Source organism: Pteropus medius, unplaced genomic scaffold (assembly GCF_902729225.1).
Source record: "Pteropus medius unplaced genomic scaffold, Ma_sr-lr_union100, whole genome shotgun sequence".
NCBI lineage: Eukaryota > Metazoa > Chordata > Mammalia > Chiroptera > Pteropodidae > Pteropus > Pteropus medius.
The window spans coordinates 1,322,122-1,337,772 of record NW_024356249.1 but is presented as its reverse complement, the minus strand read 5'-3'; the positions used below and the strand labels follow the sequence as shown (position 1 = coordinate 1,337,772).

General features: G+C 43.3%; 1 protein-coding gene and 1 pseudogene across 5 annotated transcripts in view; one reads left to right on the top strand and one right to left on the bottom strand.

The window, feature by feature from the left end:
* The window catches only part of AGK (acylglycerol kinase), a 75,212-nt gene that overhangs the window by 13,442 nt on the left and 46,119 nt on the right, over positions 1 to 15,651 (top strand). For all 5 annotated transcript variants that reach the window (XM_039860960.1, XM_039860961.1, XM_039860962.1 and 2 more), the window contains one exon: positions 15,059 to 15,098. In XM_039860960.1, coding sequence (XP_039716894.1) covers positions 15,059 to 15,098 — 40 coding nt within the window. The remainder of the gene's footprint in view (positions 1 to 15,058; positions 15,099 to 15,651) is intronic.
* LOC120601284 (uncharacterized) lies at positions 5,237 to 5,355 on the bottom strand (annotated as a pseudogene).

Below are 15,651 nucleotides of genomic sequence, written 5' to 3'. Positions count from 1 at the left end.
ATTTATTTTTATCTGTCCTTTATTTCGTGGCCACTTTTAATTTGTCTTTTGACATAGGCATTATTTATTTCTAGGCTTTATTCCATTGTTACTATATAAGTTTTCTTCTTCATTGGGAATTCCTCTCCCTTGTTTTCTCCTTTCCTCTAAAAATCCTGTGGCATTTTCTCCCTCTGTGTAATTTCCCCCACAGCAGGCCGCACTGGTTGACAGGAGTAGCCATACTGCTCTCAGGACTCAGTAAGAGCAGTTGGAGAGGAGGCAATGACTGTTTGCTGAAAGTAAAGAGAATTCAGGTATGGCTCATTCCTCTTCAACCGCTCTTCCCAAGCTTTCTGGGCTCCCTGGGGGAGACTGTGTGCCAGGCCTCAGTCCATCATGTCAGCAGTTAGCTGCAGTCGTCTCTCGCTCATTCCAGCCCTTCTAGTAGCATAGGTCTGCTAATAAAAAGCAGCGTAGAAGAGGAGGCAGCATAGTATAAAAGTCGTCTCTGGAGTCACAGAACTGGCACTTCCTAGCAGCGTGACCTTGGCTCCCTCAGCCCTGGGTTCACCTGTAAAGAGGGGCTGGTAGCAGTACCTTGTCGGATCATTGAAGGATTACTGAGATGACTATAAAGCTCTGAGGGTAGCACCTGATCTAAGGGTTCAGTAAATGCTCGTAAATGTGATATGATATACACTGAGTACTTTGGGCGTTAAAATGAATTAATGCTGGCAACGGGGCAATGAGTGATTGAAGAGGCAGCCAGTGGGGAAGGAGGACAAGGAGCTGCCAGATGGTCTAATGAGATCTGAGCCTTTTATTTATTTCACCTTCCATGCATAACAAGATAGCTCGGGAGAGTGCAGTTTTAAGACTGATGGAACATAACCGTAGAGAGGCAGGGCATAAGCAGTTAAAACTGGCAAGCCATGACTGAGTCATTGTCCATCCGACCTGAGCTCTCTTTGTCCGTCTCGTCGTCAGGGATCTTGCCCTTGCTCCTGCTGACTCTGGTCTCTCTCCCCATGACTTTGGCTGGCGAGCCTTGGCCCCGTCTCGAGGAACCTTCCTGGCCCAGAGGTCAACAGTGGCTCCGCTTCTGCTTAGTCTGGCTCCTGGTTCTCACCTTGCTCCTTTGTTTCAGTTCTTCTGGCACCGATTCTGTCACCTACTTGGTCCTGTGACCCAGGAATTCCTCCTTACTTCTGTGGAGCATCTAGCATCTCAGCTTAGCCAGAATTCCTGGTACCTTCTTTGGGATTTTAAAATCCTATAAATACCATAAAACTCCTCAACATTAACTTGCAAAGCAAATGCGATACTGTAGTGATGGTCCCCTGCCCTGTGTCCCTAGGTTTTTACAACTGTTGGAGGTTTTCTTCCTCTGAACATAGGAACATTAATCTTGATTACTACACATTGGCTTTCATAAATATTGGTGGAAGCCTGCCTTTCAAGCTTTGTGGTCAAAAACAGCTGCTTAGAAGACATAAAAATAAATGGTTATGAGTTTGCCCAAGGGGTAGGTTTAGTGTCATTCAGTTTTATTGAGAACTTAGTAATAATAACAACAGCAGCTAACACTTAATCAGTGCTTGTCATGTGTCAGACTTGATTCTAAGCACCTTATTAACTCATTTAATCTTCCTAGCAACTTTACGAGATGGCTATTAATCTCCTAGTAGTGTGAGATTAATAGCCCTATACAGATGCAGAAACTGAGGGACAGCAAGATTAAGTCATTTGCCCAAGGGCACACAGCTGGTCATGCCAGAGCCATGATTCAAACGCAGGCAGCCTTCAGCTTAACCTCCCCAAATGGTTCCCGTGTCTCAGGTAGCACGTGGGAAATGAACCACACCTGTCCTGAGGTTGCCTGTGCCATCAGCCCCACATGGTGTAAGACAGATGTTATGTGCTGCCTCAAGCCTGGTCTTCCGAGTCCGGTCTGGGCTCGAGCCTTGCCATTGTCACTTGCTAGACGTGTGACCTTGGGCAAGTTATTCTCGTGTGCTAGACTTCTCTTTTATTCGTACATTCTGTAACTCCTAACACGATTGTGACACTTAAACGAGAGAGCCACAGCTCCTGGCACCTGTTAAAAAGAGCATTTACTTTTATAATCAATGTATGAGGCCCTCTGTGCTATGTCCTGTTTGGTACAAAGTAAATATTAGGAGTGCCTAAAGAAAAAATGGACTATTTTTTTATTATGGAAATTTTAAACATAAAAATTAGAATAGTTTAATGAATCTCCATGTACCATCACCCAGCTTAATTATCTCTACTTTTTTTTGGGCGGGGGGGTGCAAATCCCAGATAATATATCTTTATTATTTTACCCATAAATACTTTAGTACCTTGTCTCTAATACGTGGGGACTTAAAAAAAAAATCACAGTGCCATTATCATGAACCTTAAAGAATTAAAAATCTCATATCACCTAATATTCAGTCTTTCTATTTCCCTCGTTGTCACCCAATTCTGTTTTATAGTTTTGTTTACATCAACATCAAAACAAGTTTCATACATTGCATTTGGTGTCTTCTCTCTTAAACCTCATAAACTATAACTCCTCCTCCTTTTTATTGGACTTAATTTGTTTTAGAAACTAGGCAGGTCTCCACTTGCCCTGTAGAATGTTTTATCCTCTAGATTTAGAGAAAAACTTACAATGTTCAGTACTGTGCAGTCATATTGGAGTATGAAACACAAAGAAAAATAAGTAATACTGATTATGACTTTCTTTAAAATTGATATTGTGTTCATCATGGGGGTTTTGCATTCATTTTAATTTTTTAAAAATACAATAATATATTTATCTCCATAACTGTGTTTCTTGGTGCTCCTTTAAGCTTTGCACCTGAGACAAGTGCCTCACTCCCATCATTCTAGTCTTGGCCATTGGTTCAAGTTTATCGGGTTCCTCCATCTCTCCTGTGTCTTGTAAAGTAGCGATTAGATCCAGATTCGAGGCTTTGCTATTCAAAGCACGGGCCATGGTCTAGCAGCACCGGCTATTCCTAGGAGCTCATTAGAAAGGCAGAACCTCAGGCCCACTCCAGACCCGCCCAGTCAGAACCTGGTTGAACCAGCGCTCCAGGGGACTTGTCTGCACACGGAAGTCTGAGGGGCATCACCCCGGAGGCTAAATTAGACTCGGGTTTAATTTTTGGTGGTGAGAATGCTGCACAGGCATGTCGTGGATTTCTTACTGCATCACGGCAGGAAGTACGTAGTGCCTGGTTGTCCTGCTTTGGGGGATATTAAGATCGATCAGTGGATTCCGATGTGACCAGCCCGATGCATCCATTAGAAAGTTAAGAAGGGTCGCTTCTGAGAGTTCACTAGGGCGGCACGGTTGCGAGGAGAGCAGCTATGTATGTGGGTTTGAATGTCGATCTTACACTTAGCAGCCGAGCAAGCCTGGGTCGGTTACTTCACCTCCCTGAGCGTCAGTCAGTTCTCTGTAAACCGGAGCGAAGCAGCACCCACCTCACTGGGTTGTCACGCAGGTTTTCCTACAGCAGGGCCTGGCGCAAGGAAGGCATTCCACCAGGATTAGCACTTCTTTCCCTCTTCTTTGGGTTTCTCCCTCCTTATCAGAGAGCGTCATAGCCAAGATGTCACTTGAGTTGGGCCTTGCAGAGTGAGCGGGGCAGTGTTCTAGGTGATGATTATACTGCATAGGCAGGAAGTGAAAATGCACGATGTATCTTTGGAGATTGGCAAAGAATTTGACTTTAGAGAGCTGCAGTTTTTCAGTAGACAGCGTGAAGGCTGAGAGGGTGTTTCAGTGGTTTATATATAAGGTTTATATATAATAAGGATTGGTGGCATTAGGAGTGGAAAAATAGGTTGACATGAGGTTGTAGTGGTGTGAATAGTACCTGAGCATGGGCGCTGTGGGCATGCAGACTTCTGGTTGGGTTGGATTTTCCTACTAATTGGTTACGTGACATTTATCAAGGTACTTAACTTCTGTGCCTCAGTGTCCTTAGAGGTAGTGGGGATAATGAGATCTGTTTAGCAGGTTAGTTTTAAGGATTAAGTGAAATGATGCGTGTCGAGTGCCTGGTACTGGGCCTGGCTAATAGTTACTTCTCGATAAATGCTCGTCGTTACTATTATAAATGCCCGGGTGGGTGTTCGTTTGAAGGAGAGAAAGGTAAGAAAATCGTTTTTTGGCTTTAGGACTTGAATAATTGGCAATACGGAAAGAGAAAAGGTGCCAGGAGAGTTGGTTTAAGGGGCAGGTATTATATTCTCTTTCAGATATGTTGAATTTGAGACCCTGAGTTTGAGATCCAGGGGAAATGTGTTAGATTTCAGGGGTCAATTATGTATGAGCCACACTCGACTGGACCGTATTTTTTTCTCTTAGTACAGATCGGGGTTTCGTTAGAGTCTCGTGCTGTGTTTTTCAGCGTCTGGAATTTCTGACAAAGCAGAGATTTCACCTGCACATCCATTTAGATCAGCGTCGGACTTTGCCGTCAGTGGCCGGGCCTGGCCGCTTCAGCCACAGCGGGAGGGTAGCGCGGGCTTTTCCCCTCTTCATGGCTCCTCATTTCAGATTTTGTTGCAGTTTTAAGAAAGCAGTTTGTTTTGATTTTTAGTCATTTCAAGGTTCATCTCTCTCTCTCTCTCTGCCTGTACGCAAGCTGATGCTAAAATTTGGGGGTGTTAATAGGTGCTATTTAAGGAAGCTCATTTGTGGGCAATTAAATACCGTGCCTGTCAGCCTAGATTTGGTCGGGAGAGGGGAACTAGTTTTTTTAAGTGCAATGAAATTTAGTTATAGTCCCTTTCCTTTCAACGTTTTTGTCAGATTATATAGGAAACAGATTTTTGTTAAAAGAGCATATTTTGTTTCTCATATGTTTATAGGTGTGAGGGGGCTGAGATGGAAGGGCAGGAGATATATTTAAGTGATATTTTGTTGATTTTACATTATTTTTAGGGATATTCATTCATATCAGTGGTTTTAGCTGCTCCAGTCACCACAGAGAGAATAATCATAGCTGATGCTAAAACTAACCCCTCTCTAGGTAGTAACTGACATCTCAAATATTTCATGTCATGAAACAGCACAAATACAATATAATTTATGAGTTTATAGATCAGAAGTTGTCCAGATCCGTCCTATATCCTGGAGCCCAAAGTAAATACCATTTCATTTATTTATTTATTTGTTTGGGCGAGGCAACTCTTGGTTGCAAGGACCCTGTCACTTATTTTTTATTCTTCACGCCTACAGCTCCTGGTCTTCCTAGGTGGTCTCCCATCCAAGTACTAACCAGGCCCGACCCTGCTTAGCTTCCGAGATCAGAAGGGATTGGGCTTGTTCAGGGTGCCATGGCCACAGACAGGAAATACCATTTATTGCACACTGTTTACAGAGAACACATCGTAGGGTGGGAGGGAGAGAGGGCAGGACTCTCTCTTCCTATTCTTTCTTCTTGAATAGCTGTCACTCTCTGTAGATTTGAGTACCTTGTATATAATTGACATTCAGTATGTATTTTTAATTGTGAATGCAAATGCACAATGGCCAATAAAACAAAAAACTAGCGTTTTGATTGCCTATTAAAGTTAATGTTACACAGTATATGAAAGAAAAGTATCTGGCATAGAATGTTTAAATTGGAGAGTTGGGCGGAAATGAATAGGTTGAAGAAAGAGCTAGAAGTGGAAGAAGAAAATGAACCACAAAAGACTGTCAGCAGAGTGCTTCTGAGAATTACGTAGGGGTCGAAATCTTTGACAATGTAGCCGGCGGCAGCAGCTCCGAGGACAGTGTCCTTCAGTGGCATCAAACTATGAACCGATGACGATACAGTCGGGACGTGGCGGTCAGCCGGACGTGGTCCGCAGAGCTCTGCCGCCTCGCCTGGCTTCTTTGAATAGTAGGATGTCATAGTAGGAACAGGGACTGACATTTCTGGAAGAGCTGAGGCTAGAATAAGAGGTGAAAGTAGAATTATTACATGTTCTAGGAGGAGGAAAAGTACGATAGATACAGGCTTCCTCCGCTTCCATTTTTCTCACTAGAATGAGGGATAAAGTGCAGAACTCATTTCCATCTCTTTGGCTGATGAAAGTTCCACAGAACAGACCAAAAGGATTACTTAGTTATGTGCGAGGACCCCCTCAGGGGATGCCATTTTCACGAAGTCATTTCCTATCCTAAATCGTAGGGGAAACAAACTGCGTAGAGAAAAACCAAGAAATTAGGAGGCACTTGAAATATCTACAAGTAGTGGCTTGTTCCGCCAAAGTACACGTAAGTACCGAAGAAAATGGCTGGGAGCTAATAAAATTGGAAGAAGGTGGTTTGGAGGTTTCTGTATTTCAGAGGGTGACAAAGAAAAGGCAACAAGCTAAAGCTTCACCACAGCTATTATATTATATTATTAAGTGTTATTATAGATGGGACCTTCTCATTGAGGGAAGATTGAGGCTTTGGCTTGTAAGTGTTCTCGAATTAATGAATAAAGAGCGGGGTTAGATTTAGCTGGGCTTTTTCCTAAGCCCACTTGCAGAAGAGAAAAACGTATATCACTATAGTGGTAACTCATGAATTGAGGTGACCATAAGAGGTGGCATTTGCCTGTGTACATGATTAAACAGTGGACGGAGATTTGTTCCTATTTTATCATTTTGGAATGCCCTTAGAGAACAGAACAGAAGCAGGATATTGAGAGAAAAGATGCCACGTCGAGAATCAGGAGTTCAATTCTCGTGCTAAGTCTTTTAGTAACTTCTAACGATGGGCCAGGTGGGAAATTTTCTCAGACTAGATCAGTTATTTTCAGTTATTTTCCAGGAGCTCAAAGGAGATGGCACCATTGAAGAGTGTGGCGCTTAAGTGAACATGCCAGAATGATTTGGGACTTAAATATATAAGGTTGGAACTACATATGCTGTGTGAGTGTGTGTGTGTCTGATACTCACTGCTGTAGTGAACTTTGTTACTTATGGGCTGTCGTTACATCACTTGGTTGTTGGGGACCAGGGCGTGTAGGGGAGGTTGAAAACATTGAATTAGGTAATTTCTAAGGACTCTGCCACCTTAACATTTTAGGTTGTCAGGAAGTGGAACTTGGGCCTGGGTGCCTTTGATATAGGCATTTGATTTGCCTGGCTGCTGTAGGGCTTTTATACTTTGACAAGGAAATAAAGATATTTGTAAAAACAGGGATTGGAGACCTGAAAATTGCTGTAAATATTCAGGAAGCCATGGTTAAACAGTGGGCAAATTTATATCTCTGGGATAAATCACACATTTTGTGTTTTAATGTGGTAAAACGTATTTTGGCAAAGGCCCGCTGGGAGGATTGACTTCATTGAGACATGACGTAACTGCCACCCTTTTTGTGTCGGCTCATTCCTCAGAGTAGCTATTTTCACTAGATTTTTAATTTCAATCTTGAGCGATTCATTCCTGCTAATGTGGACCTCCCTCCTTCCCTCCCTCCCTCCCTCCTTCCTTCTCTCCCTCTCCTCCCACTCCTTCTCTCCCTCTCCTCCCTCAGCCTCCTGCCTCCCTCTCTCCCTCCTTCTTTTCTCCTCCTTCACTTTCTCCTCCCTCCTTCCTTCTCTCCTCTCTCCTCCTCCTTCCCTCTTTTCCCTCCCCTCCTCCTCTCCCTCCCTCCTCCCCTTCTATTTTGCCTTCAGTCTTGGGATAATGCTCTTGGTTTGCTTTATATTATTAAAAATGTTGATCTTTGCATTGTTAAATATCCACCAACTAAAGAAATTAATTCAGAGGCACCATTTGACCTCAAAATTCCCAAATTGCAAGTTTGGTGTCCTTTTTACCAGTCTGGAAGGAAACAGTGCCATACACTTGGTCCTTGATGGTAGACTTTGTTAACTGTGTTTTTCTTTTGCTAAACTTTTACCGTCAGCAACACAGGTGATTTTTAATGCCAGTGATTACCTGTGGGGCTTCCATTTTTCTCCTTTTATGCACTCTCAGGGGCATTGAAATGAAGATGTCACCACTTAATACATGGTAATCAGTAGGATTTCTTCCTGACCTTTATACTTTCATGACATTAGGGAACTTCTTTTCATTGTGCCTGGGAGAGATAAGAAGACATACATTTCTTAAGCAGCAAGTGATACATCACAGAGAGGCCTGGAGAACAGGGAAGAAAGGCCTTGGTTGATAGAAAGACCAGACCAGAAGGCCCTAAAACCTTTATAAAAATCATGAACATTTTTACTGTTTTCTTAGCGTTTCTAACTTCTCACTACCCATTTACTCCTATCTACGTGGACACTCCTAGGGTCAGAAGATGACGCGTTCTTCCTTAGGCCGCATCTCCTCCGGGCTGGCCACGTGTCTTTCTCTTGGGCAGACATGGTCTCAGTTTTCCCGTGTATGACAGAGGCTCACTGCAGCAGTCATCCGTTTGGGTGGGGAGTCGGGGTCGGGGAGGCGGGGGATGATGTGCAGTTCGACCAAGTTCTCTCCTCTGCACACAAGAGAATCACTTCTGGGAGGTTCATTTTCATCTTTACTGTCATCCCCGCTGTTCCATAGGCCGCACTGGGCACTGCCGCTGGCAGTGTGATGATTAATTATTCTGAAAAGCTTGGATAAGTCGAAGTTGTTGTTGTAAACATCAAGCTTGGAATCTGTTTTGTGTAAAGCAGAAACCATTCGCATGCACCGAGGGAAAAACTGGTGGTAGAAACTGTTGTCCAATTGGCCTCTGGACTGTAGTGGGAAATATCTTTTTTAGGTAAGTAGGGTGGATCAATGGGATTTTTCTCTCCATGTAAGGTTTTTATTGAAATAACAACTTATCTTATTTTGCAGTCCTAAAGTAATAAATAAAACATTTACGGCTTAGAATAAATTGAGAGCATCTCGTTTCCTGCGGTAGCCCGCGTGTTCATGCTCACCTAAAGCCTCAGCACATCTTTTCATTTCCTAATCCCGGAGCTTCTAATTTCTTTCTGTCCAAGAGCCCACACTTTAGTAATGAGCAGGTCTTCAGGGCCCTTTTTGATATGACTGCATTTTGTAGCACCTCTTTTAAGCTGTTCAACTTCAATTCTCACAGGAGACAACGTGATGTGGAAAGAACATGGGCTTAGAATTTATATACAGTACTTTTTTTGGGTGGGGGGGGGCAGGTAACATTTTTTTCAGTTCACATTCAGATTCGTGACCTATTAGCAACCTGGGATTTCTCTGGTGACTAGACTTGGCCACTGGAACAGTGCTCTTGTGCTTTCTGGTGTGCCAGGAGTGCTTCACTTAGCCTTTTTAGAGGGTTCTAGTTTCATTACCCTCTCTCTAAATACACACACCCCGCACACACCCCCTTGGGTCTTCTTGATCACCACAGTGATTCTTCCTCCTGCCTTTGGCGGTTATCACACTGAAGAGCTGTCTCAGCTGAGCTCTTGGTTCAAAATGCCAAGTCAGTCTAGTGCCTGTCGGACACCGTGCATAGCCCTTACAGTATTATTCACTGTGCTGTACATCCCTGGCAGTTTACATGTCTTAATCTCGTCCCCCTTTTCGCCCCTCCTCCCAACCCCCCTCCCATCTGGCAACCATCAAAATGTTCTGTGTATCTATGAGTTTGCTTCTGTTTTGTTTATTTTTTATTTTTTTAGGTTCCACATATGAATGAAATCATATCTTTGTTTTTCTCTGTCTGACTTATTTCACTTAGCATAATGCCCTGTATGTCCATCCATGTTGTTGCAGGTGGCAAGATTTCATTATTTTTTATGGCCCAGTAATATTCCATTATACATATGTACCACCTCTTCTTTATTTTTTTTAATTTAAGTATAGTTGGTATACAATCTTATATTGGTTATATTAGTTTCTGATGCACAGTGTAGTGATTTGACATTTTATACCCTACAATGTGATCACCCAACTAATCCTAGTAATCATCTGTCACTGTACCACTTATCATAATATTGTCGACTATATTCCCCTTCCCCTTTTCACCCATCCCCCACCATAACATTGTAATAACTCTGAATGGCGTCGGATGGATACTAGACTTACCGGGGTGATCACTTAGTAAGTTATGCGAAAGTCTAATCACTATGTCGTACACCTGAAACTAATATCGTATGCATAAAATTATATGTCAACTGTAATCGAGAAATAAAAATTATTAAAAAAGAATGCCAAATATGTAAAGAATAACCTTCAGTTTTTCTTATAGGACAAAATCTGCCTCTCTGAGCACAGAGAGTCAGTCTCTCCTGTTCAAACATTTGCCACTTATTTATTAAACAGTTATTTATTGAGTACCATCTAGCCACAAGAGTCTGTGCTGTGTACTGTGCAAGGGAAAACTGAATTATCCATGACAGTCCGTGTTATGTGTGGCAGGGTAAGGGCATGGCTGTGTCGTGTTTGGCCTTCTGTTATTTAAAGGCGGAGAGGATGAAATGATCAAACCCTTGGAAGGGTAAATCCATGTGCTTTTCAGGAACAGCAAAGCATGCAATTTGCCTAGAGGAGAGGCAGCTTCAAGGATCACGGGAGAGAAGGAAAATGTTACTTGATCTTTTCCTCCACCGTCCGCCGTATTTTTCCTTTGGCTTTCAAATGAGGTGCAGTCTCAGTTGACTTGAGATTCATTTGGTTTTTTCTATCAGTTGTCCCAGTGCTCAGGCTCCTTCCCTGCCGCTCCTTCCCTGCTCATCCAGGTCATCTCATCCACTCCGATCCTTCCTGTCACTGTCTACATCTTTAGTCAAATGGCCGACTGAAATTCCAGACGTGTATTTCCATCTGTCTCCTGGACACCTCCACCGATGCTCGCCACTATCTCAGATCATAAGGTCCCAAACTCAACCAGCTTCCTTCTTCCTAAACTTGTACCTCCTACTGCATTCCATCTCTGAATAGTGCCACCTCCCCCCAGATGGCCCAAGGCTGAAACATGGGCTCCATCTTGAACCCCTCCCTTCCCTTTAATTCCCACAAGCCAGCCATCAAGTTTACTGCCTAAATATCTGCCGAGTCTGCCCTCTTCGTCCCCACTGCGGGGATCCTGGGTCCAGTGGTCATCAGGGTCATCACTGCCCTGCGATTCCTGAAGAACCTCCCTGGGCTCCCTAGGTTCCGCCTTCCATTGACCAATGCCTTCGTCACACTGCAGTCAGAATAATTCTTCTAAAATGTAAAACTGGTTACATTGGTTCTCTTCTTAAAACCTTTTCATGGCTTTTTATGGCCCTTAGGATAAAATCCAAATTTCTTAAATAGCTTAAAAGGCCTTGGGTGATCCGGCCTGCCTGACTCCTCAGACCTTGGCTCCAGCTGCCCCTCCCGTGGCAAGCTGCCTCCACCTGTCCAAACACTGCCTTCGGTTTCCTGTGTTGGTCGTGCTGTGGCACTTGCAGACTCTTAACCTCCTGTTTCCTTTGCCTAGATTTGCCTTCCTATTTTGCCTGACAATTTTTATTTCTCCCCTAGGTCTCGACTTTAGTGTCACTGCCTGTAAAAAGCCCCTTCTAATTCGCTCGAGACTAGGTTAGCTACTCCTGTTACGTGCCCCTTTTATGGAGCAGCTAAAAGTCAAATCACATGATGGTTGCCCGTTGAATTATCTTTCTTCCCTTCCAAACTATAAACTGTATGAAGATGGGGGATGTTGGGCTTATTTACCTGTACATCCCGAACACCCAGCACAGTGCCTGGCATATTATTTATCAAGAGGAGAGAGAGTAGCGAGAATCCAGGTAGAGGTGTCCAGGAGACAGATGGAAATACACGTCTATTACTATACTACCAATATTTACCAAAAGTTGTTCTTTTCTACTTGATCCTAAGCTTCTCCAGGGCAGGACCAACTCTTGTTCACTGTACTGTACCTGGCACTTTGTGTTAAATGAATTTGTTTCAACAACTACTTTGGGCAGTTTTATTGTACCTGAACTTATAAAAATATGAATGTAAATCTAAAAGGTTGTATTAAGCGAGGCCAGGAAGTAATGTGATTAATAAATACTATACAGTATACATCGAAATGATTATTGCCCATTCAGTATTATCTAATGTTAAGAAGAAAAAGCATTAAATCATTGGATTTGAGTCAGGTTGGCATGAGTTTGAATCTCAGCTCTACCACTTAGCATTGTGATCTTGGGCAAGTCATGTTCCTTCTCTGAGCCTCAACTTCCTCATCTGTAAAATGAGAATATGACGCCTGCCTTGTCAGGTTGCTACAAAGATTCAAGGTTTATGAAAGCAGCTGCCATACGACCTGGTACATGGTAGTCACTCTACGAAATTTAAGTTATTTTCTCTTGTATTCCAACAATGCTGCCATTACTGAAACATTTTTAGAATCTCTTTTGAAATAGTTTGCAGAGCTTGCCATAGACCATCAGAATATCTCAATGGGAGAAATCTTTTTTCTTTAAGAATACGTTTACTTTTTAGAAACAGCTTGATTTCGGAGAGCAAGACCAAGATGATTAATACCATTTCTTGATATTAAAAAAATTAGGTATGATTATAATGAGATTCCCTTTTGTAGTAGCTAAATTGATAACATTCTGGCTTTTTCACAGGTGTCACTAACAACATATTCCGTTTGGCACATTAAAATTCAGGAAATTAACGATCAAAAAACGTTTGATTTTGAATAGCACTCAGATAAAATCAAGCAATGCTAGTAAGCTCAGGAGAGCTGTCTTTAATAATATTCTTAATCACAAGTTAACCATCAAAATTTCTAGCAAAAAAGATTTTAGGAAAAAACGGCCCAACGTGCTATCCCTTATCCTTGGACACACTTGGGGCTGTTCCCTTCTCAGCCAGGCCTGCAGGCATCGATGAGGCCGAAACGCAGAGGAGGTGCAGAGGGGCCTGGCACCTTCAGGGGCCTGTCCCTAGTAGAAGGGGAGGAGGTGGCTAGGGAATGGACAGGGACAAAGAGACAGGGACACAGCATTTATAGAAGCGTAGAGGACTTGTACAGAATCATGCTCAAAATGTGTTTGTAGGACGAGACTGGAGGCAGAGCTTCATCCCTCTACTAGAAAAAAAAATCGAAGCGGGTGGTCGGAGGAGCACAGTCATGCAGGGCTGGAAGCGGCACCCCCAGGCTCCTGTGGAAGCTGGGAATCCCAGGCCAGGGGGCTCCGATGACAGTGCTCAGGTCACTATAAGTAACCTCGTTTTCTTCTGTGATCCAGCGGTTACTGAGTGTTCATTGTTTCGCCCTGTCCTTGTAGAGAAGGTCACGAATATGCTGTAGCAAGTCAGCTATAAAAGGGTTGTTGATATGTTATTTTTAAATATTTTACCGGTTTGCACCCTGAATTTACCTCATCTCGCTTTGTGTGTGTGTGTGCGTGTGTGCGCGCGCTGATGTCGGAATGATTCCCTGAGAGCAACGATGGAGAAGGATGAGGAAAGAAGAGCGAACTATGAGTATTTGTGAATCTTGAGTGGGGTGGGGAGAGCGGCTCGTACAGCTGGCTCCCTCTTGGCGCAGGGTGGTGGAGCAGTGGCCCTCAAGCAAGTGGGCACTGACCTGGCGGTAAAGGTGCCCTGTGAGCTAGACTTCACGAGGGCCTGGTGCCATGGAACCTTGGTTCCAGGACAGCGTGCCCTTTTGAGGTGCCGGTGCCATTATGGTTTTAGTGGGACGTAGTTCTTGGGTTTAAGGTGGGCAGCTCTGCTGCTTCCCCTTGGACGCTGTTTCCTCGTCGAATTTGCTCTCTGAAATCTAGGGGTTCTGCAACCTGGCTACGGAGAAAACCATCGAGCAGCCTCTGACTGCGACTGTGGCACAAAGCAAACGGTTTCTTCTTTTCATTTTTTTTTTTTAGTTCAGCCGTAAATATCAAAATTAGATGTGAATTACTGTAAACATGCAAAATTCAAGGTCTTTGATGTTATGAAAAAGGGCCAGAAAGAGAATGTAAGTGAAATAACCCTTCTCTCCTTTTAATTCTTTATGAATTGTTTATTGATCACCCTTTCTGGGTGCCAGTTTCTTCGACCTGATTACAACAGCGATCTTAGCAACATGCATTAAAAATGTCTCTTATAGGAAGACTCAGGAGCCCTGGGCAGTCAGCCATTTCAAGTGCTCTCGTGATATAAATGACAAACACAGTTCAGAGACTTTTATGTTAAAAAGGTGAACATATTCTGATAGAATGTTTTCATTTTTGCTAGCCAGAGTTTTGCCTCATGCCAGAATTTTCCATTTATGATACAGTTGAGCGACAGTGATATAAATATAAAGAAAGATATAGATGAGACAGAAACAACTAAACATCAAATTTATTTCTGTCAAACGACCTGAATAATTTCCACTGGATAAGAAAAATGTAGAATAGGTGCATTAATTTTCTATCACTGTTCTAACAAATCATCACAAATTTTGTGATTTAATACAACACCTATTTATTATCTTACAGTTCCGTGGGTTAGAAGGTCTCACTGGGGTAAAATCCAGGTGTCATCCAGGACTGCTTTCCTTCTGGAGGCTCTGGGGGAGGACCTGCTCTGAGCCTTTCCAGCTTCTAGAAGGTCCCCACATCCCTGACTCCCATCTTCAAAGCCAGCAAGGTCGCGTCTCTGACCATTCTCCCATTCTCCCCTAATCAGACTTGCTGCTGAGCAAGCCATGACATTTCTCTCTTTTAAGGACCCTTGGGATTAGATCAGGCCCCTTGGGATTAGATCAGGCCCACCTGCATAATCCAGAATAACCTTATCGCCAGACCTTAAACTTAATCACCTCTGTAAAATCCCTTTTGCCATATAAAGTAACAGACTTTCAGGTCCTGGGGATTAGGGTGTGGACATTTTAGGTGGCATTATTCTGCCTGCCATACTATGGAAACACTTAACACAGGATTTCGTTCAGAGAAAGTATTTTTTCAAATGCGCCCATGATTTGTTACAGGTCTTTAAGAAACTTTCATTTGGGTATTTTACAAGGAAGAGTTGTACATATTTAAAAAAACAAAAAACAAAAAACAAATTTTACTTGTTTGGATTTTAACCTACTTATTCCAGCTAATGTTCACTCTCTTTTGTTTGTTTCTATAGTGATAACCTGCTAAGGAGAGCAGCCTGTCAGGAAGCCCAGGTAATGCCATTCACCGCGCACCACTGGAAACCGCCTTATCTCGATGGTGCAGGAGGCTCGGGCGGTTCCGGGGCACCGCGCAGAGCCTGGCATCAGTGTGGTTCGGCTATTTTCTCCCACTATCGGGACGAATCGGGCAGAGAGCCAACTCTGGATGGAAGCGGAGGAAGTTAACCTTCTGGTGAAGAGCCGTTCCAACGCCCACCTCTTTAGACTCATTTACTTCAGGATTAGTCCTAAGAACACATTGGTTGGTGCTCTGGGATTTTGTTCGTGTCTGCACTTGTCCTTGAGATGGGGTTAAACTGAGTCATCCCTGGTCCAAGTAACCCCCAAGGATATCAGTTCAGAGCAGGTGTTACCTCTCACAGTCAAATCTTCTTAAAACTGTTGACTCGTATTTTTAGAGCCTGTTTCTGTAGCCCAGCTGAGCCATAAATACCATGCGCATCGTTGCCCCAGCCCCACAATTTCGCGCTTAAATATTCGTGTGTCTGGCTCTATTAGTTTCATTAGAACTGTAAATCCTTTCAAGTTTAAGACCACATTTTTG